Raw genomic sequence first — 25,510 nt, 5'->3', positions numbered from 1 at the left:
ATGTTTAAGGGGGCAGAGAAATGCTGTTTCGTGCGGAGAAAAGGGTGAAGTATCATCTTTCCGAGGTCTTTGCTTGTGCGTAACAGTCTGGACCCGATGCTTTCAGACACGGCTGCCATGGGCCCATCGGCACCTACTGAGCGTTCGCTTTTCTCTGTCGCTGTGTTGTTATCCACGGCTCCTCTTTTGTTCAGGTTGGCGCATCTCCTGGTGAGGGAATTATTTCCACCAGGAAGGCTGCTGTTGCTGTATAAGCAAGAAAAATCCCTAGCGGAAACGCTGTGTGTACCAGCAGTAGCTTGTCTGACTGATAGGAGCGAAACAGCTCGCTTTTCCTAGAATAAACCGTAATACTTTGAAGTAAAGTCCTTCTAGTTAAACCACGTGTAGCATCACCAGCGAGTGCAGCTACAGTGCCTGGACGTGTCGTGTTTCCTTGCATATTCCCATTTTAAGTGACCTTGCAAAGTTTGTAATGGTTTTACCAGAGGAGTTCTTGCTGTCCTTCTGGTGGTTTAAGCCTAGGACCCCCCCAAGTCTGACTTCTCCTGGGCCGGTGTCCCGAGGGTGGGCTCCCAGCTGGTTCTTCTGGACGCCTCTGCGCCGCAGCCTCCACCGCACGCTCCCCCTTCCCTCGGGCAGCATCGGTCGGGCTGCTCAAGCGTAAATGCTTCTGTACAGTAAATGTGTGGTTAGGTTAAAACTAGATCAAAACCATAGCTTTTTTTTTTTTAAAAAAAAACACCACCACTGTTGTGTGTTGTTAAGCAAATAGCTCAGGTCTCTCCATCCTGCTGTTCCCGTCCCGGCTGCGCTAGAGTGAGTCAGGCAGCCTGTGGAGCGGGGCTGCATACGGACGGGGCTGGATCTATTGCTTGATCTGAAGGCAGTCTCCAATTAAATGCCAATCTATGAGCGCATTGGCAGGTTTAATTCTCTGCTGGGAAGATGACGCCACGGTGCTTCAGGACCTAATTTACCGTCTTGCGCTGACATTACCAATCAACAGCCGCAAACACAGCAAACCAGTGTTTATTCCCGACTCGTGTCCAGCATGGCAAGCGAGCAAACCCACGCTTGGCTGTCCTCTCCGGCTTCCCTGGCCATACCGGAGCCCATGGAGCTGGTACGGCACCACCGCAGCCAACCGAGCCCTGGGCAGCCCAGCCACGGCGCTGCCGGAGCGGGAGCTGGGCGCCCGCGGGGATGGGGACTCCCCTTGGATCTGGATGTGGCTCTCGATGGGCTCTTGTGACCAGCACTGGTTCTCTCCTCCTCCACCACAAAGCACGCGTGCGACCGCCTGGCCTCCATCCTGCTAGCCACCCGTTTGTTCTGGTCTCTCTCTTTTCCTGGAAGTCCCTGGACCTGAGGAGAAGGAGAAGAGCGATAGGACTGGCTCCCCGCACCCCGGGGGAGCGCCTTACCTGCAGAGCTGCTCTCCCTGCCGCGTTTAAACGGATCCTCCCGAGAAGCGACTCGGACAAGCTGGGGTTCTGGACAAATGGAGGCAGGTGACCACCTCGTTCTTCAGTCACCCGCGCAGACAGCTGGGTGTAACCAACACGCAAAGGACCCGCAGACGCCTTGCCAGAGGATCAAGGCAAATTCACGGTGCTCGGCTAATTCTGCATTTGGACAGTCCTTCCCCAGAGCCCTTCTTAGAGCTTCGGAGCGATTTTTAAAAACAAAATGGTGAGAGCTGCTGTCTCTAAGGGCCCTCCTCTAGAGGAAATGCTAGGTCATGTTGACCCGGCACCGCAAACGTTTCAGTACAGTTATTCTGGACACGCTTCTCTCTCCGATACCTTTAATGGGAATAGACAAAATAATATAAAGCGTCTTCACAGTCATTGCTAATCACAAGAAGGGAATGTATTGACTACAAAATAGCCAGGGCACAGGCAGAGAAATTGCATCTTTCTCTCTTTGTACACACCATTTCTGGTAAACGCTCGGAAGCGTCAGAGGTGAGAGATTTACAGCACTGTGTCTGTACAGGGAAGCAGACTTATTTTTGGAGATCAGAGACACTTAAAAGATGACAGAACCCACCCTCCAACAAGACATGAGACTTGTGAGTCTCGTATCACTGACATACAGGTGATTCACCGTATTTCTCAAGTTTGTTTGTTTTTTTAAAAAAAGTGTGTGTTCTAATGGAGAATTACGAGGATGACCCTTGTGACGGGTGACCCCGGGGGGTGTTACACTGACAAAGCTGGTCGTGGACACGGACACTGAGTCCTGCCACGGACGGAGACGCACCGACAGAATAACAGCTGTCAGCAGCGCAGGTAACGGCATCACTTATCACTGCACAGAGACAGGCAACGCCTATCAAGGAGCTACTTTTAAAAATGTATTTTCATGGAGGTACACAATGAACCCGGTATGAATCCAGTGTGCGTAAGCTCCCAGAACCACCCCTACAACTTCTGTCCTAATGAGCTTTCTCTGACAGAAGATGTGCGCTGCTTCCCTCTACTGACCCTGCGTGTCAGTGCCAAGACAGAAAAGCCCAGGTTCAAGAAGAATCAGTTTTATACAAGTACGCGATTACAGATTCTTTGATTAGTAATGGGAAATAAACCCTCTGCAGAGCTAAACGGGATGCAAAACAATTAAATACTAGAACATGTTTAAAGTCAGATAATTCTGTGCAAATCTGTGGTGACAACAAGTTATTTGTAGCCTCCCTGGTTATTGCTCTTGGTTTCCCGACACAGAATCTCACCTGACCTTCTCGTGGAGAGGCTGAAGGAGAAAAAGAAGAGGTACAAAATGACCAACAAGAGGGGAAAAAAAAACCCTCCCCCTCCAGCCTATTCTACAATAGGGAGTTTGGCCAATGCGGTAGGAGGGCACGTTACACAGAGCGGAATGTTAAACAGTTACAGTATCGATGATATCATCAATTTACTGATTGCGATGGTAGCTTCCTTTAGCGTCCCAAATTCACGTAGGTGAGAAATACTTGTCTTCCTCCAGGCACAGCTCAGGGCCAACTCCGACTTAAACAGCGATGATCTAAGGAAACACCCCAGTGGACTTTGCAGGAAAGAAAAGAAAAAAAGCCCAACTGAGTAATAAAAAAGGTACAAGCCAGGAAGAAAAACTGAATCAGTGGTTTTATCTGTTCTGTTCTAGACCGTTATGTCTCCTGATGCTCCTGAACAACTGCTTTTTTATCTCGTTTAGTACGTCTCCTGATGAATTACAAACTAGTCCGCTTCAGACTGGAATGATTAGGTTGCTACAGGCTGGGAGAAGATCGAAGAAGGATGTCAGTCCAGCGTGCTCTGTGTCACAGGCGTTCCCCTCTTGTCTGTAACAGGTGCCAGTCACTGTCTCTGGAGGTCCAGAGCTGGGGGGTTTTGTGTGTTGGAGGTTTTTTTATTTTTTTTTTTTTTAAATGACTGATAATTGGCACTTTTGCCCCTCTACCCCCTCATTGCTACTGCTGGATACTTCCTCAGGGTTGGGACGAGAGGCAGCTCTGCGGCACGGCTGGCACGTAGCTCACTGCTCTGCAGCTGGTGGCTCTTCCTCGCTCTCCTGCTTCTCTGGCCGGGACTCCGGAGGGATGAGGCACTGAACCTCCTCCGTGTTGATGGCCACTTTGTCAGGCTGCAGCCATCGCTTCAGGTGTTCTAGTGTGCTGAGGGCAAGCAAAGACACAAAGTCAAATGAGAGAGCAACAAAGCCCCACAGCAATGTCTGAAAAACGTGTCTGGGAAACCCTCCTGATATATTTCTTTCACCTCTGTAGATATTCCTATTGCCGCAGATAAGGTCTGTCGTGAGACTGATCCCTGTGCTAGAGGAGAAAGCGGAATCTTTCATTCTACAAAGACATTCTGCTGTAGTTGGGCTTTTTCAACTGTGCTTAGAGAAGTTTTACACTCAGATTTTCTCTAGGACAAGAATCCTTAGCAGGTACATCAGCCCTCATGTTCCTGAAGTACCGCTCTGTCTCTGTAACTACACTTCCCTTTCCAGCCTTCTGGGCTGGAAGTAAGAAAACTAATGTTAAAACAAATCAACAGCTACTTAATTGTGATGAAGATTAGGAAATACAGGGGAGGAAGGGGGTGGAACAAAACCAAAACAGGAAGCACCTATAAAAACGTGTGAGCATTAATAAAACCAAAAGAGTAAAGAAGAAAAAGGCAGTATGTGGAGATTCTGGAATGCTAACCCTGCTACGGGTTCTATAGATGTTTATAAATATATACCAGCAGAATTCCTGTCTTACAGCCTATCTCACGGTAACTGGTCTGACCAGAACAGATCTACCCCATCTTTGTTTAAATGCTGACCATAACCCTAAAAGTTTAATGTTATAATTCTTAAATGTATGTGCGTGTGTGCTCATCTTCTGACAGTGTGATTCAGGCCATGCAATCCCGCCACAACAAAATTAACTTGCTCTTGTTCTTTCACAAGAGCACAATTTTGCTTGGTAACATCCTTGAAATTATCTGTGTGCTTAAAAGTTAAGGCTTGTTTAATTACGTTGGTGGGTGAGAATCACATACTTCAGAAGCATTCGGGAGTGACCTCTAACTTCATAGCCAATTCTAAGGAGGAAAATTCTTTCATGGATAACATCCCCAGCCTTTAAAAACAGAGTAGAAAGAGCACACACGTCTACAAAAGCTTGTTTTTAAATACAAATCACATTGAAGTTAACTGGTCAAAGAAAGAATCTAAAAACTCTTCATAAACATGGATTATTTTTCATACTTAAACTCACAAACTAGCTTAAGCGGATTTTCTTCAAGGGAGAAAAATAATCTTTTCAGCTAGAGGCAATCATGAAAAATGTCAGCTCAGGAAGGAGAAAAATGGAGAGCATTATAAGCGATCGGAACTGTGAGATTGCTAAAGAAAAGGACTCTCCTCTTAATTCGTACACCATCTGTAAAAGGGTAATGGGTGAGAGAGCAGCCGCGTCGTAAAAGAGGCACGGAAGGGAGAGCCACTCGGGAAATCTAATCTCAGGACTGGTACCAACCCTGTAATGAACTTCAGATCCCACTTGTGTCTGAAGCGGTGCTTAACTGGGCCCTTACAACGATGGCAGGGAACAGCCTGGGCTTCACTTTTGAAGTTAAGCCTTAAAAAAAGCCATCTCAGACGCATCACACATCCTCGCCTCTACTCCGCTCCTTCCCTACCCCAAATGTGACGAGGGAAATTACCAAGTCGGTTCCAGTTGTTTCCACCCCAGTCTGAGGGATGCAAAAATCAGTGAAGAGCATTGAAGGGTGACACCCTACGTGCTCTGTGTGTTCCCTTCTGGTAGGATGCAAATGGGCATTATCCACCCGTTTCAGAATTCCCGTGACAGCCTTACCAAGCTGCGCTGAGACAGGATTTTTGTTATAACGTCCTATTGCAAGTCCTGACAAAACCTTATTTGAGTCTTTCAGAAATAAAGTCTGTTTGCCAACGCGGTAAGTGGTAATCCCTTCTCATCGACTTGCGTATTACCTCTCATCAGAGTCATGTCCCTCTACGTAAAATTCAGACTCAAACTTCTCCTGCAGGAACCTATCCCAGCATTCCTTCTTAGCCTGGGAGAGAGTGCGCAGCATCTCCTTGGAGGTCACCTCTTGTGACAAGCCTTTAATTCTCATCAGTCTTCTCTCTGCGAAGAGAGGCAAAGGAGAGGACTTGATTATCTTTATTCTGTTTTTCTGAAAGGGAAGAAAAGAAGTATTTTTTCCATAGCAAAGAAGTTAAATTCACTTTTCAAGACTAAGTCATATTTTAAAAGTCATTTTTGCCTCTGTATTTCAAGTCTGCATGACTGTATTTCTTGTATGTATACAAGATGATGGTTTTTAGGTGATGCTTCTGAAGGAAATAAGGTTTACGCAATCACTCAACTCTGCCCATTTTTGAGTTGTTTAACTTTCACACTTACTGTTCGGTTTCCACACAGGAGGGTTCGGATCTCACAGGCATTAAGTTCCCACAATATCCATGCAAATTGCCATGGAATATAAATTACACTAATGGTAGTGTGAATCCAAGCAATGCCCAAACCAAGGGAAAAAAATGCAAGTGCAGCAGTATTATTACTGGTATTGGATATCTTGTAGGAGAATGTGGTATTGTGAGTTTCTCAGCCACAGGGGACGATGAAAAGCACCTCCTTACCAGACGCAGGGTAACCCAACTACAGTACCCAAAGCCACAAGAAAGCAAATTTAATTGATTCCTCTGGTCAAATTCCTGTTATAATGGTTTAACTCCTTAAATTGGGTCAGGTATTGACTTGTAATCACTCTTTTTACTGAAAAGCGTATCATCACTAGTTGAATTGGGCTAGTTCACAACACTGTGGGCCACCTCTTGGGCTTTTTGGAGGTTGTCTCGTGTCACAGAATTGAGCTGTCACCGAAAGCCCTAGCAATTCAGATTGGAGTTATTGTTACCTGTCCAAACATACTGCCAGGCTGATGCCATGATTTCACAATCACTAATCCTGGCCAGGTACCAACCTAGAACAGGTTTATATTTCTGTTGACTTAGCTGGAATATCCAAGAGAAACTTCTCTTGTAAGTCTCCTTGTAAAAATTAATTCACTGGCGTTTTCTGAACAAGTCAGATCTGCAGCAGTAATTAATACCAGAAGAGCCATTTATGTCTTGTTGCTGTGGCACCCTTCATCTAATATTACGAGCTCTGCTTAGTGTACTGTGAAATAACAGTCTAAAACAGCAACTAAGGCAAGATGGAAGCTGTAGCAGAAATACAAGCTTAAAAAGCTCCTTCTGCCACCCATTCCTCCTGCCCTGTTTCTGTCCGCTGCTTCCTACGCACGCCAAGCCGTGTGTGCTGCACTGCAAACCAGGTTACAAACTGACCCAGGATAAAAATAACTCCACGGGAGGGAAAGAAGGGGAAAAAAAGAGCTGTAAAGATGGAATATTTTGCTACAAGCGGAGGGAGGAGCAGTCCAGCTGCTGGAGAGCAGGGGAACCTCAAAGCTTCCTCCCAACAGGCAACATGAGCATCCTCCCTGGGGCTGAATGCTGATGAGGCCTGAGAAGGGAGTAGGAAATACTTAAAACAGGGTCACAAATTCCCTAGCCTTAGAGCTAAAGACTGCAGTGCGTAGCTGTGCGAGGGCGTTAGCTCCAGTACTGGTAACCTTATCATCCCTCCTATCGAGTGTTTCTATCAGCTGTTCCGCTGTTCACAACCAATTTATGGCTTTATAGATTATGTAGGAACTAAGAGAAGCAATCACGCAAAGATAATCTGCATGACCTGTCATCTTAAAATACAGATTCCAGCAGGCACGATTTGGGAAAGCATCAGAGCTTTGTTTCCCACACCTGCCCCCCTCCTCTCCAACCAGAAAAAAGGTCACAGAAACAAATTTCACTTTTCTCTTTCCACTCAGAAGCGTCTCCCAAGACTCCATAAAAAGGATGAGACAAATAATGGTAACACAAAACACGTAGGCTCTATAGTGAGTTCAGAATGCGTTTCCCCCTCCCCAAGTCAACTACAGTGGAACTATGTGCTGCTCAGAGGGAAAACAGCAGTGTCCCCACCCTACTTATTTTGCAGGGAAAAACCCCACAAATTCTTTGGTTGGTACTTGATAAAAAGTTCCTTTTTGTGGCAAGGCTGAAGAAGCTACAACTGTGCTTCTCATTTCCACTACTGCACTTGCAGTAAATGAATCGGACGCTCTATTAAATAGCTGTGAGATGTCTTTCTCCCCAGAGCTGTGAGCACCGCCACCTCAGCCGTGCAGAGTCACAGCTGTCACCTGAGCACACGGAGCAGTCGAAGCCTTACCGGACACTCACCAAGGGACGCTAAATACACCTCGGAATCATTCAGGGGCGCCCAGGGCTTCACAGCTGTTTGGGAAGAGGCATCTGACCCCCTGCCCTGGCTCCCTCCCTCGGCGTAGGAATCCATGAAGGAGTCTGTGAAGGCGTCGGTAGCATCCTTCTGCTCGGGACGCGGCAGACAGGAGCAGATCTCAGCCCAGAGGTCTTCGCTGGACCTGGCCACCACGGAGTCAACGCTCTCCATCATCCTCATGGCGAAACCCTGGGCGGGGGGTGGGGGGAATTAAGCGATAAACAGCGAGCAGAAAACCCTCCCTCCCGGCCTCCCCCCGTCCACCCCGCTCTGCCCAAGGCGTGCCACCGGGACCCCTCACCCCCCGGGGAAGCGCGGCCTCCGTCCGGAGAGCCACCACAGGCCCCAGCGGGTGGCGTTTGTACCCGGGGCCCGGCGGGGCCTGAGGGACCCCGCAGGGACAGGCCGCGCTGCCCCTGCCGGCGCCGCGCCCCTCCGCCCAGGCCCCTGGTGCCGCTGCTCCCGCGGCCGCCCAAGCCCCTTCCCCGATCCCCACACCCGCCTCGGCCACCGCCGCAGCCGCACCGTAAACACCAGGAGCCGCAACGGCTTCCCCCCACCCCTCGACTGGCGTCCGGCTCCGGCCAATCGCCGCGCTCTCCCGGTGCCGAGAGGGCAGCCATTGGCCCGCCGCCCGGCGGAGGGCGGGGAATCGGCGGGCTGCGTGAGGGGAAAGTGACTCCGCCCCGGCGCCATCTTGGCGAAGGGCGGAAGTTTTCCTGCGCGGCGGAGGCGAGTGCGCCGTTACACCGGGCAGAGGGCGGGCTGGGGCCTGCTCCGGCCCTTCCCCAGCAAGGGCAGGCCGGGCCGGGGAGGAGGGTTCTCCCTGCGCCGGGGTGCGGGCCTTGTCACCTCCCGGGGCTGGGCCCAGAGCCTGTCTCGCCGGGAGCCCGTGTCGATTCTCGGGCTGACAGCCTGCCCCGTGCAACGTGCGAGCCCTGACGGCCCTCGGATGGTATAATAAAGTGCGGGACTGTGTCGCAGTGAGGAAATATTCAGTTTGGGGGTGTGAATTCCCCCTCGGCAGGCTGCCCGCCCTGTGGGATGAGCTCTCTGCCACCCGCCGCCCTCCTCGCACTCATGGGACTGCTCTTCGCCAGGACGATGGCCTGGACTTCCAGTGGCAAGACGCACCCCGAGCTCGTCAACAACCTCTACAGTGAGTACCGGCCCCGGGGGAACCCGCTGGCACCTCAGTGTCCGGGCGTTTGGCGTGCTACAGCGGTACACTGCGATGCTGTTTGCTCTGAAATGCTGGAGTTAATATCGCCTGTGTTTCAGCATTTGTCCCAGTCTGAACTCAGTCTATTTATAATTGGAAACAAGGTGTTACGCCAGAAGTGGCAGGAAAGGCTGTCATAGAATCACGGAATGGTTTGGATGTGAAGGGACCATTAAAGGGCATCCAGTGGCACCCCCTGCCCTGGGCAGGGACACCTCCCACCAGCCCAGGTTGCTCCAAGCCCCGTCCAACCTGGCCTTGAACCCCTCCAGGGATGGGGCAGCCACAGCTTCTCTGGGCAACCTGGGCCAGGGGCTCACCAGCTTCATAATGGAGAATTTCTTCCTTATTTTTACTCTGAATCTCCCCTCTTGCAGTGGAAACCCCTTCCCCCTCGTCCCACGGCTCCCCTCCCTGATCCAGAGTCCCTCCCCAGCTTTCCTGGAGCCCCTTTAGGGACTGGCAGGGGCTGGAAGGTCTCCCCGGAGCCTTCTCTTCTCCAGGCTGAACCCCCCCAGCTCTCTCAGCCTGTCCCCACAGCAGAGGGGCTCCAGCCCTCCCAGCATCTCCGGGGCCTCCTCTGGCCCCGCTCCAACAGCTCCGTGTCCTTCTGCTGCTGGTGCCCCAGCGCTGGGGGCAGCACTGCAGGGGGGTCTCCCAGAGCGGAGCAGAGGGGCAGAATCCCCCCTGCGCCCTGCTGGCCACGCTTCTATCCATGGCCTTCCTTCGGCTGCTCTGGAGGGGTAAATGCATGACACCTTTTAAAATGCCACACAATGAGACATCACTCTGAGCCCGTGGATGCTGAAGCATCCTCAGCCCGTGCTTCCCCTCTGGTGCGATGATCTTTGATTACTTTAGCAGCCCCAGAAACACTGTGGGTGGAAGTCACCGTCCTCTGAGAGACCGGGCTGAGGGTTGGGTCCATAACGAGATTTCCTTCGGTGTAGCAGAAACTGAAAAGGACACGCTTCCATCTGCGCTTTTGTTTTCTGTCCCTTCTCAGATTCTTAACACTGAATTCTCCCAGTTCCACTAACTCCCTGAACTGTACCTCCCCCTTCCAAACCTCCCCTTGCTACAGGATGGAGGATTTAAGTTATTTTTCTCCGTTTTCCCTCTTCTCCCAGAAAAAGGGATAATTAAATCCCAGCGAGTGTTTGATGTGCTATTGGCTACGGACAGAGGTCACTATATCAAGTATTTCCCATACATGGATTCTCCTCAATCTATCGGTGAGTACCCATCACCGTTCTTTCGCTGTGCACATCGACTGTGCTCCTCACGCGGACAGCAGGGCGCGCGATGGCTGGGCAGGTCCCGCTCCCCGTGCTTGGTGCTCTCTCCCCAAAACAGCGGCTGGGTTTTACGATGGGTCAGGTAGAGCAAACCCTATCCCTGTTTCAGCTGTGGGATCCAGAGGAAATTTTTAGCGGAAAGTAGAGGAGAAAAAAGAACTGTTCATATCAGTAATTTTAATAGTAATTTTCTGTGTCACATAACTTTTGCCACTTGTTTCCTTTTAGGATACAAGGCTACAATCAGCGCACCGCATATGGTAAGATGAAACTTTTCACTTTTAACAGAAATGGAACAAATTGTTTGCTTGCCATTTCTTATTTTATTTTTTCTTAAAAACTAAAGCAGAAAGGTCAAACAGATCCCGCGGATGTGATTATCATACTTGTTTCTTTATGCACTGTATATGTGAAGCTTTTTTGTTTTTAAGAAGAGTTTGCCCTGTGCTGTTTAAGTTGCTTTAAAAGTATGCTTGGACAGGAATTCTGTGCAACTGAGGCTAACTGTTAATCTTGTACCTTCTTCGCATGAGACCCTTTTTCCCCGCTGCTTCACATCTTATTACTGAACCTCTTCCCAAATGCTGTCCTGCAAAAAGCTCTTCCAGATCAAACACTTGAATTTCACTCTGAACGTGTCAGACAAAATGCCGGGAGCGCTGTGTTGAAACCGGAGCAGATAATGCTCAGAACAAGAAAAAAATCTTAGGAGAGGAAACTAAAATGGGATTTTTCCCACCTCCTTGTACTTGTTGTCCACGCAGCATGCCCACGCACTGGAATTGCTGAAGGATCAGCTTGTGGAAGGTGCGAAAGCGCTGGACGTTGGCTCTGGAAGCGGATATCTCACGGCCTGCTTTGCCAGGATGGTAAGCTCACCGGACTCCGGTTCTAGCTGGTGCGGCACATCAGGATGGGCAGCTTGCCGCAGCGGCACGCGCTTCTTGCGGGGGGAAGGGGAAAACTCGTCCCAGACCAGCTTGTAGTAAAACCAAATACAGTCAGTTTTGGAATCTAAATGGCTGCTGCACCTGCCGTGGGATGTTTTGTAGGAGCGGGTCAAGAGGAGTGCGTTAAGCCTCTGTGCAAGTCCATTGTAGGTTCTTAGTTCTGTAGACTGTCTAGAAACAGACAGTCACAGTCTGTTTCTTTGGTTTTTAAACTCCTGAAATTATTTTCTGTGAAGTGCTAGAGAGCTGGTCAAGTTACTCTTCTCAGGAGGTTGGTTAGTCAAGAACTGGCCCGGCCATGGAAGCTGCTAATTCTACCAAATAAATATTTCTTTGGAAATGAAGGATTCCCAGGAATCCCCACAGGCGGTGTCTGTGTATCCTTCAAGTAGCTGATAGCACTGGGACTGCTCAGCCTTAAAACCAGAGGACAGGGTATTTCTGCCTCCTGTTCGGAAACTCTGCTCTTAAGTTTCTTCCTGGAAATTCTCCAGTTCTCCACTCTCCACAGTAACTTGCCCTATAAAATATACCTCTCTACCACGTGGGAGGTGTTAGGTGTTTGTCTGCTGTTTTTCTTTTCAGATGGGCCCAACGGGGAAAGCTGTGGGCGTAGAGCACATTAAAGAGCTGGTACACGAGTCCATCAGAAACGTCCAAGAAGACGATCCAACGCTGCTCGGCTCTGGCCGTGTAAAGCTTGTGGGTGAGCTCTCTGGGATCCTGGTGCTTCTTCCCCCCCGGGATGGGGCATTTGCTGTGGCTCCTGCTGAGCTCTGCTTCCCTGAGCAGTTGTTGCCGTTTGCGTTGATGCTTGCCAAGGTGTTGCCAGAAACCAGTGGCTGAGTAAGGCCCGTGCCACGCTGGCCTGAGCACTGCCGTGTAAACGAGTGGTATTTAGTGGTACAAGCAGTCTTACCATAGCCCTGACTACCTCAATTCAGCAAGAGACGCTCTTCAGAGCAGAGGGGTTGTACCGCACCTGGGTTTTAGTTTATCGGAATGAGTCTGCACACAGTTGTGGTTTTTTGGGAGGGATAACTTGAGTCAGTTCTTCCTGTGTCTGGAATCTCAGGCCTGCACAAAGTCACTGTGTTACTGGAAGGGCCTCCTGGCTTTGACTGTTCCTCCTCCTCGCGTGGCTCAGTTCCAGAAATCTCACCCCCTTTTTGAAAAAGTAAACCAACAAAATTCAAATTCCCATCACAGCCTTGTTGCAAAGTTTTCATCATCTAGAGTTCAGCTGAAAGGATATAGGAAGAATCTAGTGGGAGGTGTCCCTGCCCAGGGCAGGGTGTTGGAACTGGATGATCCTTAAGGTCCCTTCCAACCCAAACCATTCAATGATTCTATGAATTATTTTTTGTGGGGAGTTGTTATCAGAACAAAAGTCTTTTCTGCATGTTTTTCCTGCTGCAGTTGGAGATGGCAGGCAGGGATATCCTGAAGAAGCTCCATACGATGCCATCCACGTTGGCGCAGCAGCAGAAACTGTACCAAAGGAGGTAAGAGTGGTCCTGCTGGGCGTCTGTTGCCGTGGGCTGCCTGTGCCAGTAGCTTTGAAAAAACCTAATAATTAGGGAACCACTGGAAGGTGCTTTTTCTGTCTGTCTAATATGAAGCTGCCAAGCTCGTGCTTTTCAGGGTGTTACAACCTTCGCAGTGTGGCTTATTTCTGTTGTCTCTTCTCGGCTCTGCTGATTCTGGTTTCTCTGCGTGCCAGCTGCTGAATGAATTGAAGCCGGGAGGCCGGTTGATATTGCCTGTTGGTCCCGAAGGCGCAAACCAAGTTCTGATGCAGTACGACAAAACGAGCGATGGGCAGATCGTCGAAACGCAACTGATGGGCGTCATCTACGTTCCCCTGACAGATAAGGAAAAGCAGTGGCCTCGGTAAAAATTTGCTCTCCCCTGAGGAACGTTTCTTCCTCACGGCTGTCTGTATGAGCTCGCTGTCCGTGATGCTGGCTTTACTGACAGAGTCCTGGATTCCCAGCAGATGCTGGTTGTGAAAGAGAGAAGGAAGAGTTTGGCTGTGGTGAGGCACAGCGGGGGAGCAGGATGCATTTTCTATTAGATAGCGCTTGCAGAATGAGGACTTGAGCTTTTCTTCTTTCTTTTTTTCTTTTTCTGGAGCCTGTGCACTTTCATAAACACTGTAGCCGTGTTGATTCTGTCGCTGAACTGGAGGCCGTGAGTAGTAACTGTTGGTTTTTCTTTGCCTCAGGGATGAATTCTGACAGCGGGATGGATATCTCTAGCGTGACCTCAGAAAGCTCGGGAACAGGACTGGTGACTGTAGATGGGCTGCCTGGTTTTGCTTTTTGAGCAGAAGCTTTCTCAGCAGAGGTGCTTGCGAGGGCAAATCCTGCTTTCGCAGAGCTTGTTAGGGAGGGATGGACGGAGAAAAGGGTATTTCTCCGGCAGCAGGAGCAGGGGAGACTCTCGGAGGCCATGTCTGCTCCCAGGCAGCACGTGGACGCAGATAACTCCGGCTGTCCTCCTGGTAAGCTGTAGGTACCATCTATTCACAGGGAATTCCCAATGCAGGCAGGAATACTTAAATCTTCACTAAAAATACTCTTTAATATTGACTACTCTGCCTAATGCTTGAAGAAAACAAGATGCAATTACTGTTTCAGAGCGGCGATCTACCCTGGTTCATCAAAGTTTAATTACGAGAGCATGTTCTCTTCCCCTCTTGCATCAACTAATTTAATCGCTGGTTGCAACACTGAGAATTTTGGGGTTCAGAAAGATTACAGTCTCTCGTTTTTTTTCCTCCTCCCGCTGGCGCTGGGGGGCTCAGGTGGGCGCAGGGAGGCATGAGGGCTCTTCTGGAACCGCTGGAATGATGGAACGGATACTTTTTCGTGGAAATAAAGGTGATCCTGCCATGAGCCATCTGCAGCAGCTCACGTTCTGTGCCAGTTGTCTTCCCGTTGAATCACCGTTTCCCCTCACTTTCCCCTCCGCCCGAGGCTCTGTGCTTCTGTGGGGTTTTCTCTTCCCCCCCCCAAGAAAACAGAATCCGGCTTTGAAAAGTAAGAGCCGTGCATCCTTGGGAACTGCTCATCGACTTTGAGCCCAACAAAAAACTATAAATAACTGTACATCCTAAATATTAAATGAATGCTTAGAAAATACAATCTTTTTTCAACTTTTTTTCAATTATTTTTCAATTATTCTCCTGAAACCGGGGCCCGCGCCGGGCTCTCCCAGCGCGGGAACGGGGGCGGGGAGAAGCGGCGAGCGCGGGGGGAGGGGGGGCGTGGCTTCGCGGCGATTGGCCGCGCTGCCGGTACGTCACGCCATGCGGCGCGCCGGCGCGCTTTGGGCTGCGCGGCTGCGCGGGGTGGCGCGGAGCGGGGCCCGGCCGCCCCGCCCGCTCCTTCCCCGCCCCGCCATGGCCGAGCCGGGCCCCGGGGGCGAGGGGGAAGCGTCGCCGGCCCCCAAGAAGCGGCGTGTGGCGGGCGGGGAGCGGTACGTGCCCCCTCCGCGGAAGCTGAGCACGGGGGTGAGCTTCGGCCCCGCGCACTTCGCCGAGACCTCCTACTACTTCGAGGGGGGGCTGCGCAAGGTGCGCCCCTACTACTTCGACTTCCGCACCTATTGCAAGGGGCGCTGGGTGGGCCGCAGCCTCCTCCACGTCTTCAGCACCGAGTTCCGCGCCCAGCCCCTCGCCTACTACCGCGCCGCCGCCCGCGCCGGCCGCCTCCGCCTCAACGAGGAGCCGGTGCGGGACCTGGACATCGTGCTGAAGGTGGGCACCCCCCGGGGCTGGGGGCCGCGGGGGCCGGGCATGGCTTCATAGAGTGGTTTGGGAGGGAAGGGACCTCTAAAGGGCGTCCAGTCCAACCCCTGCCATGGGCAGGGACATACTCAACTAGAGCAGGTTGCTCAGAGCCCCGTCCAACCTTGCCCAGAGAGGGGCATCACCCACCTCTCTGGGCAACCTGGGCCAGAGTCTCACCACCCTCAGCATAAAAAATGTCTTCCTAATATGTAGTCTAAATCTTAGAATCGTAGTAGAATGAATCACAGAATGGTTTAGGTGGGAAGGGACCTGAAAGCCCACCCAGTGCCACCCTCTGCCCTGGGCAGGGACACCTCCCACCAGCCCAGGCTGCTCCAAGCCCCGTCCAACCTGGCCTTGAACCCCTCCAGGGATGGGGCAGCCACAGCTTCTCTGGGCAACCTGGGCCAGGGCTCACCACCCTCACAGCAAAGAATTTCTGCATGAGATCTCATGTAAATCTCCCCTCTTGCAGTGGAAACCCCTTCCCCCTCGTCCCACGGCTCCCCTCCCTGATCCAGAGTCCCTCCCCAGCTTTCCTGGAGTGCCTTTAGGGCCTGGAAGGGGCTGGAAGGTCTCCCCGGAGCCTTCTCTTCTCCAGGCTGAACCCCCCCAGCTCTCTCAGCCTGTCCTCACAGCAGAGGGGCTCCAATATGAAGCCCCCATTGTGCGTGGCCAGATGGGGTTGTTATGCAGGCTGGATTCACGCTAATTGTCCGTCTGTCTTGCAGAATAATGATTTTCTCAGGAATACGGTGCATCGCCACGAGCCGCCGGTCACTGCCCAGCCTATCCAGATCCTGGTGGAGGACGATGAGGTGGTGGTTGTGGACAAACCCTCCTCTTTGCCGGTTCATCCCTGCGGCAGGTTTCGTCACAACACGGTCATCTTCATCCTGGGCAAAGAGCATGATCTGAAGGAGCTGCATACCATTCACCGACTCGATCGCATGACCTCGGGAGTACTGATGTTTGCCAAGACGGCAGAGGTGTCCAAGAGGATCGATGAGCAGGTTCGGGAGAGACAGGTGAGAGCTAAGAGATGCAGAATTTGGGGCTCTCTTGCATGGTATTTTCTTGAAACAGGTCCAAAGTCAGCCAAAGTTTTGGTCTAAATGAGCACAAATTCCCAAACCAGCTTGCGGTTGTCTTGCTGTTCTTATTGCATTAAGCATGAGAGGCATCAAGAGAAAAAGACTGAGTAAAAAATTAATTGATTTTTGGTAATATTAGATTGAAAGGCATCTGCTTCCCTAAGGGACTGTGCAAACTGTCTGGGATTGTGCAAACCAGTTAGAGAACAGTTTTATTTGTAAGTGGAAATGTGTCAGTCATCTAATATTTTTTTCAGTTTTAGAAGTTTTTCTCATTTTTCCAGTGGCTCTTGACCCATAGAGAGCTGTAGCTGTAGGGTGCTGGCTTCCAGGATTTGCTTCGAGGCTGTAAACTGAAGGTCGGCGAGAGATGGCTCTTGAATTTAATATGAGGAAAATAGGCCAGGCCCTTGCGTTCTTGATTTCCTGACTAGTTGGGGAAAGCATGAGAGAAATTAGGCTTTAAATTCTGGTTTTATTTTTTCCCTTTCCTGTTCACTTGTAATAAAATTTGGGCGCTATGTTGCCTACAAATGTATTGCATTGCAGAGGAGGAGAGAAGGGGATGGGACTGGGCTGTAATCGGGCCAGAGACAGTTTTTTGTTCTGAGAGTTACTGTTGTGTCTCCCGGTAGCTGGAAAAGGAGTACGTCTGTCGTGTGGTGGGGGAGTTTCCAGAAAACGAAGTGGTCTGCGAAGAGCCCATACTGGTGGTGTCTTACAAAGTGGGAGTGTGCCGCGTGGACCCCAAAGGGAAATCCTGCAAAACCATCTTCCAGAGACTCAGTTACAACGGCAAGACCAGCGTGGTCAAGTGTCTTCCGCGTACTGGCCGCACGCACCAGATCCGGGTCCATCTGCAGTATTTGGGGCATCCTATCGTCAACGACCCCATCTATAACATGGAAGCCTGGGGCCCCGCCAGGGGCAAAGGTGGCAAGATTGATAAAACGGACGAAGAACTCCTTAAGGCGCTAGTAGAGGAGCATCGTTCCAAACAGAGCCTGGATATCTTGGGTATTTCGGAGGAGGACTTGAACTCCGGCGCTGAAAATAAAGACTGTGGTAATTCAAGTGACTGCACAAAGTCTGCGCGGGCTGATCCGATAAATGAGAGCTCCTGCCCTGCCGAGGACACTGAGGATCCCGAGAGGGATGCAAAGGATCCTGAGAGAAATGACGTAGCCGCCTGTCCACCGAACTCTGATAGCGACCTGGAAACGCTGGAAAAAAATAAAGAACTTGGTTCCTGTGAGAATCAGGATGGGCAAACGGGAGAAAAGAGTTCGGAAGAGAAGGACCCTTTGTGCGCGGAGTGCAAGATCACACGGCGGGACCCGTCTCCCAAGGAGCTGGTGATGTTCCTGCATGCCTTGCGCTACAAGGGAGCGGAGTTTGAGTATTGCTCCAAGATGCCCGCGTGGGCAATGGAAGATTGGGAGGAATGAGTGAGGACATCCGACACCTACCGACATCGCTGGCCGGGAAAGCGTCTTGTAAAGACCTAAGAGTCGCTTTCCAGCGTGGTTGAGGTGAACAAACTGCCCGTGCGCTGGAGGTGGGGCGGGAAGGCGGGCTGGCTGCACACAGGCACTGGGAAAGATGAGTGGGAGGACGGGGCTACAGCGCTAGAATTATGTTGCCCTTTAGTGAATGAGCACTTCAGGGCAGCAAACGCCACCGCGCACGGGCAGCTTTGCCTTTCGCCTCAGCCTCTTCTGGGTCTGCTGTCAGTTACCCACACAGATAATTAAGTGCCTGCACTTAAAAGTCAGCAACTGATTTTTCTTCCGGCCCGCTGTGTGATGTTCTTGTATCGTACAACGAGAGCTGCTGGAGTGTCATTCATGTGCTGGATGTCATGTCATACACACAACTATTTTTACTGTATTTTATTGTCAGACTGACTTGAAAACCCAAACGTTATCACCGAGAATGCCGTAAGGTAAAATCAGAGCACCGTGGAGCCGACCCGTTTTCTGCCTGTTGTTTGTCAGCAAGGTGGACTTTGCTTTGAAATTGCTCTTTCAGAACTGGTTCAGATAATGACTTAATTTAAAGTTAGTGACTCTAGGGATGGATCTGTTTCTATTTGGCCTATTTTTGGAGGTACTACTCCCCAGTTTCTGTCTGTATGAGACTTATAAGGAGGCCCATTTAGTAGATTTTTTTGCTTTTCTGTTCCGCCCCCTCCCCTGCGACGTTTCTCCTGCCTTCTCAAACACGTCTGGCTTCTCTTCTGAGAACCTGTCGATCTCGGTCCCTTACGCCTCATTGAAAACGTCCTCAGACTTCAGCAGAAATCCAAAGTAGAGATCCGTCTGCTGACTTCAATCTTTTTTAATTATTTTTTTTAAATCATACTATAGGCGAGTTGTTCCTGATTGGTGCGGAATTGTTTTTAATACCGCTTCAGTGTGACAATCAGCTTTAAAGAAAAACAAAAGCTATTTTATGAACCAGATGACTTTTTTTTTTTTTTAATACATTTTATACTAATACGTTTCCAGGATGATAAATATCACTATAGTTCTTACCTTCATCAGTGTTTATATGGTCGCTTCTTGGCCTCTGGGAGGGTTATTATAATAATTCTGCTGTCTCAGGTTCTTTTTTATTTTATTTTTTTTCTCTTTTCCGTACGTATCGCCAGCGGTAATGACCAGCTCCAGTGGTTGCTGCAGACAATCAGAACCTTTACGCGGGAGGAGCCTCAGTGTTGCTTGAGGACTGTTTGCAGCTGGTGGTTTCCAGCTCTGTCGCTCCGTACCCGCCTCTCTCCACCCCTGTCCCTACCTAGGGCGCAGGTGTAGCGTTCTACACTTCCACAATGTTAAAGAAGCCCTTTTTAAAGGTGAAGAAAGGAATCCAGAGGAGCTGATACTTTCAGCAAGCGTGGCAAAAGCCTTGCTGGAGTGGTTCGGTCTCAGATCACCTCTCCTTGTCGTGCTGTGCTCTTTCTCAGACCCCCATGACCTGAAGACCACTTCAGGCAGAGCTTTTATTACCGCTTTGCCCGTTTTGCACAGGTTACTGGAGGACTCCCTGCTTCCCCGGTGTCTGTGAGCGGGGTGCTGGGGCCCTGAGCTTGACCAGGCCCGCAGGAATGACTGCCTTCCTCCTCGGCAAGGCTCCTGCAATCGCTTGTTGATGATGTTACCAGCATCAGGACTTGTGTACCGAAACAGAATAAACAAGTGCTCGCTTCATCCGCTGGCTCAGAGTAGCCAAGTGATTTCTTTCTCTCCTGGATCATCCAGTTGATGTGTTGAATCTTTCCATAAAAGTTACTCAGGCTTGAGCTTTGCTCTTCCGCATCCTGCCGCGGGTCCCTGGCGATTCTAATTTAACCACAGGCTGGATTTTCTGTTTTTCCTGCCATCCTGCATTAAGGCCAGGCCTAGTACTGAGCAGGCAGCTTGTTAAACAAAGGAGATAAAGGGTCCCCTGTGTTTGAGAGATGAGGCTAAAAGCTAGTGTCGTCCACATTTTTCATGCACTGAAATACATATTTCATGTAACTGTAAATGAAACTTGGGCACCTTCAGCATATAAATAAGGGTGTCTGCAGCTGTTACTAGCTTTAGACGCAAGGAAAAGGTAGTAGATTTAGGGGCAACAGTTTTAAATTAGACTTTGAGATGCCCCGAGTCATATTGTCTGGTTTTTGTTTAGAGTTTTTTCCCCTCTCTGCAAGAAATAAACATCGGAAAGGGGTTTTACTGACTTGCGCCAGTAGATGGAGACTTGATGGCTGAAGGGCCTGGTGTGGAGCTGGAGCTCAGTGCTGGTTTTCCTTTTTCTGGCTATGCGTAATGACTGCAGTGAGCATCTTTTAATTACCACACCTTGCTGGTGAAGAAACCCCGGGGCTTCTGTTTTCTAGATGCTTTGAACAATGAAAATTTGAGATTGATTTCACAAGGAGCCTGCCACCGATTGCATTGTATTTCACTTTATTTCAGTTCAGAGCTGGTGTCCAGCCCATATGTCCTGTAAAATTGCAAAAGGAGTTGGTGTTTGCTGTTTTGCTAATAGGGAAAGTGTTACGATTAGAGATGCCTTGTGATAAATTCCCATCCAAGATTAGGTCTGAGGTAAATGTCCTGGTTGTGGGCATAAAGTTACCTGTACAAAGTGTAGGTCCTGGAAGAAGTCCTTTCTCTAGTCCAGTTTTATTTTGATACAGCTCTTTATGCTCCAGCAAAGGACCAGGAGGATGTGCATCTTCTGGCAAACCCTGGTGGGAACTTTGCTGCGTAGGATTAACTCAGCGTTAAACCCCTAAAACATCACCAAGACGCTCATCTTCCACAGGATCGCGCTTTTCCAGCCGGGTGTTAACTGGTCTGTTATGGGTGCCACGTGAGAGGCTATGGAGCCGTGATCTGGCCGTTCCCTGCGCAGGGTTTAGTATAATCTAATTTCCAGAAGGACTGAAGCGTAATTAAACCTGCCCGGCGTGTGCCTGGAGGGCTGGCGCAGCTGCTCCGGCAAAGAAGGTGCCCGCGGCCCCTTCCCGGCCATGAGGTGTTTGAGGAAGGGAGTTAATCGTTAACTTCTGCCTCCAGACTTTTAAAAAGTTAACTATTGACGGACTAGGCAGAGAGGAAAAGCCTTCCTCTGTCTCTTCAATACAACCATTTATGCTTTTTAGATCGCTACAACTCCGTGAAAAGTGAGGCCGACTGCAATGATTACTTTTCTAAAGCAAACCTTGACGTAATTTTCCATGAGGCGCTGCAATCGCTTTGGCTGGAGCTCCCTCAGCCCCCGATCTCTCCAATATTCACCCCAAGCTCCCACTGGGGACCAGGCCAGCCTGAACACGGGGCTTTGTTGGGACTGCAAGGAGAGATCCAGAGCGGTTTGTTCCCAGCGGGGCTGCGGCTCCGCAGCCGGATGCTTTCTGAGGAGAGGAGAGGGATGGCGGCCGACCCTGTGAATACAGACCCCTGTGGCCGTGAGGCCTAAAGCCCGGGCACCATGACGGCACTGCCATGGCTGCCCCGGGTGGCAGCTTCACTTCCCCGTCTTTCCATAAGGGTTGAAGTATCATCCCGAAGAGGCGGCAGCCTGAGGGGTGTCAGCCTCGACTGGGGCCTACCCCCGAGGAAGCGGCCTCCCCGCACGCCACGGAGCGCGGCCCCGGCAGGGAGGGAAGGGGGGAGCTGGCCGGGGCCGTGGGGCAGCGCAGTGAGCGCCTCGGCCCTGAGAATTGAGGGGAAAAAAATGTTGTTGGGGAAAAAGTTTAATCTCCGACGAGGATGGGATTCGAACCCACGCGTGCAGAGCACAATGGATTAGCAGTCCATCGCCTTAACCACTCGGCCACCTCGTCACACCATCTCTCTTTTTCGCCGGGCCTATAAGAAGGTACGCCGACCGCTCCTGCTATCCTTTCCTGCCTGCCGCTCCTCTGCGAGATGGCGCCAGCGGCTCGACCCTTCCTCGGCACACCGAGGGGCAAGGCCACCGCGCCGGGACTGAGCGACCCTGTGAGGGCCGGCCGCTGACCACCGGCCTCACCGCCGCGGCGGCGGGGCGCGCTGGCGAGGGCGAATACCGAAATGTCAGGCAGCGGGCTGATTCTGCGGAGGCCGCCATGTTGTACGGATCGCTAGGGGGGCGCCATGCTGTACGGCGGCAGCTGCGCCGTCGTCACGGCGGCGGTTTGGCGCGCGGCGCAGGCGCGGCGGGCGGCGGTTAGATTTGAACGGCGGAGCGGCGGCGGCCCGGCCCTACGGGAGAGGGGGCGGCGGAGTCCAGCGGAGCTTGGGGGTACCCCGCCGGCGGCAAGGCCCTGCCCGGGGCTGTCGGTGAGAGCGGCCGCGGACGGGTCGGTGGCGGGACGAGGCCGGGCCGGGGAAGCGCGGGAGCGGCTGAGGCGAAGGCCGGTGTCTGGGGCGGACCCTGCGGGGTAACGGGCGGTGAGGGGAGGGCAGAGAAAGGGCGGGAGGAGAAGATCAGTGCTGCCCGCGGAGAGGCTTCCCCGCAGGCCGGGCGCTCCATGGTGAGGCGGGAAGAGGGGCGAGGGACGTCGGGCCCGCGCCTGAGGAGATTTCGGCTGGGGCGGCCGGAGTCGGGGGCGGCCTCCAGGCGTGAGGGGAATCGCCCGATAAACTGGCGGATAAATGCAGTCCTGATTGATGCGAAGTAACTCGCGTCAGGGAAAACAGCGATGTAAGGGATAGTGAGGTGTAATTTGGCATTTGGAGGTGGTTCTGGAGAGGGCTTCCGGGCTGTCAGCCCTGTCAGGGCGGTAAAAGAAACAACTCGGGGGATTGCGAGGGAAACAGCGAGAGATCAAAAAGGAATCGGAAACACAGACCCAAACAGGGTCTTACTCACAAAGAAGGGAAAGACCGAAGAGGGCATGGGTCGGCATCTAAAGGTCAGGAATGAATTTTTAAAAATTTTCTTCATGTTCACAGTGTGGAACTGGGAGGTACTTACCGAATATACAAATAATAAGAAATGCTTTTTCACAAACAGAGTAACAAAGCATTTCAACTCGCTGCCATATGCTTGTAGGTCAAAGATATGTAAATGGGTTCAAAGAAGGATTAGAGAATGGTATGAAGCTGCAGCAGGGGAGATTTAGATTAGATATTAGGAAGAATTACTTTACTGAAAGAGTGGTCAGGCACTGGGACAGCCTGCCCAGGGAGGTGGTGGAGTCACCATCCCTGGAGGTATTTAAGAAACATGTAGACATGGCTCTTCAGGGCATGCTCTAGTGCCCAAGATTATTGTTTGTGGTGGGGTGTTGTGTGTGGGGTTGTGGGTGTGGAGTTTAGTAGGTGGGTGTTGGTGTGGGGTTTTTTTTTGTTTGTTTTTTTTTTTTTTTGGTGGTTGGACTCGATGATCTCAGAGGTCCCTTCCAACCACTAAGATTCTGTGATTCTGTGAATGACTCCTGAGCGTGTTGATTGGTTCGTGAACTCTGGATGAGTAGACCTAATAGCAGACTCCTGGCAGACTAGATGGGGCTTTCGATAGCCATGCTCTGTCCTTTCCCTTTTCTCCAGACACCTGTATGCAGGGCCATCTTCTGTGTCCCTTCTTTGTTGTGTTCATCCTGGTCCAGCATGTCAGGCTGCTGTGGGGATGCCAGCGTGGAAGCAGCATCTCGGCTTTGTGGCCTCAGAGCTGCTGATCCCGAAAGCCAAGGCCTCTTCAGATGCCTTTTTGGCTGGTACTAACGTAAACCTGCTGCAGGTTTGGCAAGAGGAATTACTCTGCAAAAATAAAACAAGAGATTAATAAAATTCACGTCAGCAAATTGGCTTCTGTGTTCAAGTACAATGTCATTCTGGAAAACTTCTCTGGCTCTTATTTGTTATACCTTCACATGTAATGGTGTCTTCAAAATAGTGCTTTTTTCTGTTTAAGCAAACAGAAATTCACTGGAAAAAAATGATCTGTTGGCTAGGTTTTCTCATTATGCTTTTTGCTCTGCGTAAACATCATCTTTGAGCAAACTGATATTTCTGAAAAGATTTTTCCTTTTCCCTTCCCATATAATTCGAACTCTGCTCTGCCTTGTGAGCAATATCCCAATACTATGCAATAGCATTTATGTTATTTAGCATTTTGCTAAACCTAGAGCTTGCTTTTTCCTGCATAAGGCTTAGTTTTAGCTTGGAAAATAAGAGACAATTTGTGGCTTAAATCACCTCCAGTGAGGTAACTGGCTTGGTGGACAAGGGCGAGCAGTGGATGGGAGGGTTTAAAGAAGATGGAGACAAGCTCTTCTTGGATGTATCTAGTGAAGGAATAAGAAGCAATGGGCACAAATTGAAATGCAAGAAATTTGATTTAAACATAAGGGGGGAAACAAACGCAGTGAAGATGGGGCCGGTTGTCCAGGGAGACTGTGTTCTCTCTGGGAGATTGCTTCTCTCTGGAGATATTAAAAACTGGACTGGACAACGTCCTGAGCAATCTGCTGTATCTTTGAGCACGGGCGGGACTCCCATGATCTCCGGAGGTCCCTGCAGACCTGAGAGCCTGTGATTCTGTGAAATGTAGAAGCTGAGCAGTTCCGTGCAGATCTCTCTATTTCTAATTGTAAAACTTGTTAGTTACAAATCGCTTGATCCTTGCTTAGGCAAGTGTTTCTCTTACAACATTGCTTGCTGGGGTTTTGCGAGGGGAGAATAAAGTAATGTGATAAGTGTTGTCAAATTGCTTATAGCTGTACTGTAAGTATACTTTGTGTGGTTATTGATGGACAGATGTAGGTAAACATCATCACTGAAATACAAGAAATAGCACAGAAAATGTCACGTATTGCTCTTGTAGTGTTGACTCTGTGGTACATTTTTTGGTGATTTTTTTGTCAGGTCCATGGGAGACTGAAGTTATGAGGAATATTGACCTGATATTGAAAGGCCTGAATTTTGTTGCAGTTTACAAGAAATGTTAGGCAATATTAAACCTGTGTAAGCACTGGCATCCTGTCAGCGTGGGTTAATTCATTTTATCCCCTTATGCAACTTTTGAGAAGTGTTGTAGTTTTCTCTGCTAGTGGGAGCTATTTGCATTTGCAGAAGATATTCTTGGGGTGGAGGGAGAAGCAGCGATTGAAAAATTGTCTTGTGTGTCAGAGCAAACTAGCAAACTTTGTATTGTATAAGGTTTGAGCACATTTATCTCCAACAGTTACCAGAATCTTAACTTTAAATAAAAGGATGCCTAACTAGTAAGACTCAAACTGTTAGCACAGTTGTTTTATAATATGATACGTAATAGAAAACATGGGCTTGAGAGGCCTATTACACTTCGGTGCATTCCTGTGACTAAAGAAAGATGGAGAGAAAAATTATAACATCTAAGATTAGTATCTAGTTGTGGTTGTGTGCTACTTTCTTACTGAGGTTCATTAATATTTTTGGATTTCGGTACTGTATTTTCTAGGAAAAGCACTTCCTTCAGAAATGTACAAGATTTACACAGACCCTAACATGGAAAAGTAAGTTGAAACCTTCTAAGAATTTTATTGTGGTATAAATATTATCATTTAGAGGCAAAACTTAATCCGTGCATGCACTTCAGCATCTCTTGAATGCAATGTGTTATCCATTGTGATGAAGAACAGGGAGTTTCTTTGACGGTGTGTAGGAAGGCTCACGGAAGCGGACTCTGGAGACCAACTGACCATGGGGGCTGGAGGGCAATCTGCTGAACTTTCCAAAGCTTATTTTTGGGAACTAGTGCTGAAATGAATGATCAATTCTAAGCAAGC

General features: G+C 50.2%; 4 protein-coding genes and 1 non-coding gene across 11 annotated transcripts in view; 3 read left to right on the top strand and 2 right to left on the bottom strand.

Moving 5' to 3' along the window:
- Positions 1–1,793: 1,793 nt before the first annotated feature.
- Positions 1,794–8,518, bottom strand: CCDC32 (coiled-coil domain containing 32). 3 transcript variants are annotated; one of them, XM_054199159.1, is made up of 4 exons: positions 8,426–8,518; positions 7,840–8,089; positions 5,500–5,656; positions 1,794–3,661 (listed from the first exon to the last, which is right to left on the bottom strand). In XM_054199159.1, the coding sequence occupies exons 2-4, from the start codon at positions 8,078–8,080 to the stop codon at positions 3,523–3,525; spliced, it is 537 nt and encodes a 178-aa protein (XP_054055134.1). In that variant the 5' UTR covers positions 8,081–8,089; positions 8,426–8,518; the 3' UTR covers positions 1,794–3,522. The 3 variants fall into 3 exon arrangements, with proteins under 3 accessions (XP_054055134.1, XP_054055135.1, XP_054055136.1); XM_054199160.1 differs by having other exon boundaries at positions 8,399–8,435; XM_054199161.1 differs by lacking the exon at positions 8,426–8,518 and adding an exon at positions 8,202–8,345.
- Positions 8,519–8,564: 46 nt separating this feature from the next.
- Positions 8,565–14,519, top strand: LOC128908589 (protein-L-isoaspartate(D-aspartate) O-methyltransferase-like). Of its 3 annotated transcripts, XR_008466018.1 has the most exons (9): positions 8,567–9,059; positions 10,253–10,357; positions 10,649–10,680; positions 11,185–11,289; positions 11,956–12,076; positions 12,790–12,875; positions 13,094–13,263; positions 13,598–13,876; positions 14,180–14,519. XR_008466018.1 is itself a non-coding variant. In XM_054199157.1 (8 exons), exons 1-8 carry the CDS (start codon positions 8,945–8,947, stop codon positions 14,223–14,225), a joined length of 780 nt encoding a protein of 259 aa, XP_054055132.1. In that variant the 5' UTR covers positions 8,565–8,944; the 3' UTR covers positions 14,226–14,519. The 3 variants fall into 3 exon arrangements, 2 of the variants coding, with proteins under 2 accessions (XP_054055132.1, XP_054055133.1); XM_054199157.1 differs by lacking the exon at positions 13,598–13,876 and having other exon boundaries at positions 8,565–9,059; XM_054199158.1 differs by having other exon boundaries at positions 13,598–14,519.
- Positions 14,520–14,730: 211 nt separating this feature from the next.
- Positions 14,731–19,469, top strand: RPUSD2 (RNA pseudouridine synthase domain containing 2). The gene is made up of 3 exons (XM_054200794.1): positions 14,731–15,133; positions 15,898–16,194; positions 16,896–19,469. The coding sequence occupies exons 1-3, from the start codon at positions 14,777–14,779 to the stop codon at positions 17,706–17,708; spliced, it is 1,467 nt and encodes a 488-aa protein (XP_054056769.1). The 5' UTR covers positions 14,731–14,776; the 3' UTR covers positions 17,709–19,469.
- Positions 19,470–21,492: 2,023 nt separating this feature from the next.
- KNL1 (kinetochore scaffold 1) overlaps positions 21,493–25,510 on the top strand; it is a 29,187-nt gene continuing 25,169 nt past the window's right edge. The window contains exons 1-2 of one of the 3 annotated variants that reach the window (XM_054200631.1): positions 21,493–21,636; positions 25,183–25,237. In XM_054200631.1, coding sequence (XP_054056606.1) covers positions 25,203–25,237 — 35 coding nt within the window. In that variant the 5' untranslated portion in view covers positions 21,493–21,636; positions 25,183–25,202. Of the gene's footprint in view, positions 21,637–21,803; positions 22,080–22,415; positions 22,444–25,182; positions 25,238–25,510 lie in introns of those variants that run through there. The other 2 variants (XM_054200630.1, XM_054200633.1) reach the window with 2 other exon arrangements.
- Positions 21,520–21,601, bottom strand: TRNAS-GCU (transfer RNA serine (anticodon GCU)). The gene has a single exon. It is a non-coding gene; the product is annotated as a tRNA-Ser (tRNA).

Source organism: Rissa tridactyla, chromosome 4 (genome assembly GCF_028500815.1).
Source record: "Rissa tridactyla isolate bRisTri1 chromosome 4, bRisTri1.patW.cur.20221130, whole genome shotgun sequence".
Classification (NCBI taxonomy): Eukaryota; Metazoa; Chordata; class Aves; order Charadriiformes; family Laridae; genus Rissa; species Rissa tridactyla.
The sequence above is the reverse complement of the archived record's forward strand: the minus strand, read 5'-3'. Positions and strand labels throughout refer to the sequence as shown.

Bases quoted from the DNA above. Each gene is read 5' to 3' on its own strand.
- CCDC32 (XM_054199159.1), bottom strand. From the start codon at position 8,080: ATGAGGATGATGGAGAGCGTTGACTCCGTGGTGGCCAGGTCCAGCGAA. The intron at 5,657-7,839 runs GTGAGTGTCCGG...CTCTCTTCGCAG, and splicing joins GGTGTATTTAGCGTCCCTTG to AGAGAAGACTGATGAGAATT. The intron at 3,662-5,499 runs GTAATACGCAAG...GCTTGCCCTCAG, and splicing joins GGACATGACTCTGATGAGAG to CACACTAGAACACCTGAAGC.
- LOC128908589 (XM_054199157.1), top strand. From the start codon at position 8,945: ATGAGCTCTCTGCCACCCGCCGCCCTCCTCGCACTCATGGGACTGCTC. The intron at 10,681-11,184 runs GTAAGATGAAAC...TTGTCCACGCAG, and splicing joins CAATCAGCGCACCGCATATG to CATGCCCACGCACTGGAATT. The intron at 13,264-14,179 runs GTAAAAATTTGC...TGGGGGGCTCAG, and splicing joins AAGGAAAAGCAGTGGCCTCG to GTGGGCGCAGGGAGGCATGA.
- RPUSD2 (XM_054200794.1), top strand. From the start codon at position 14,777: ATGGCCGAGCCGGGCCCCGGGGGCGAGGGGGAAGCGTCGCCGGCCCCC. The intron at 15,134-15,897 runs GTGGGCACCCCC...TCTGTCTTGCAG, and splicing joins ACCTGGACATCGTGCTGAAG to AATAATGATTTTCTCAGGAA. The intron at 16,195-16,895 runs GTGAGAGCTAAG...GTCTCCCGGTAG, and splicing joins AGCAGGTTCGGGAGAGACAG to CTGGAAAAGGAGTACGTCTG.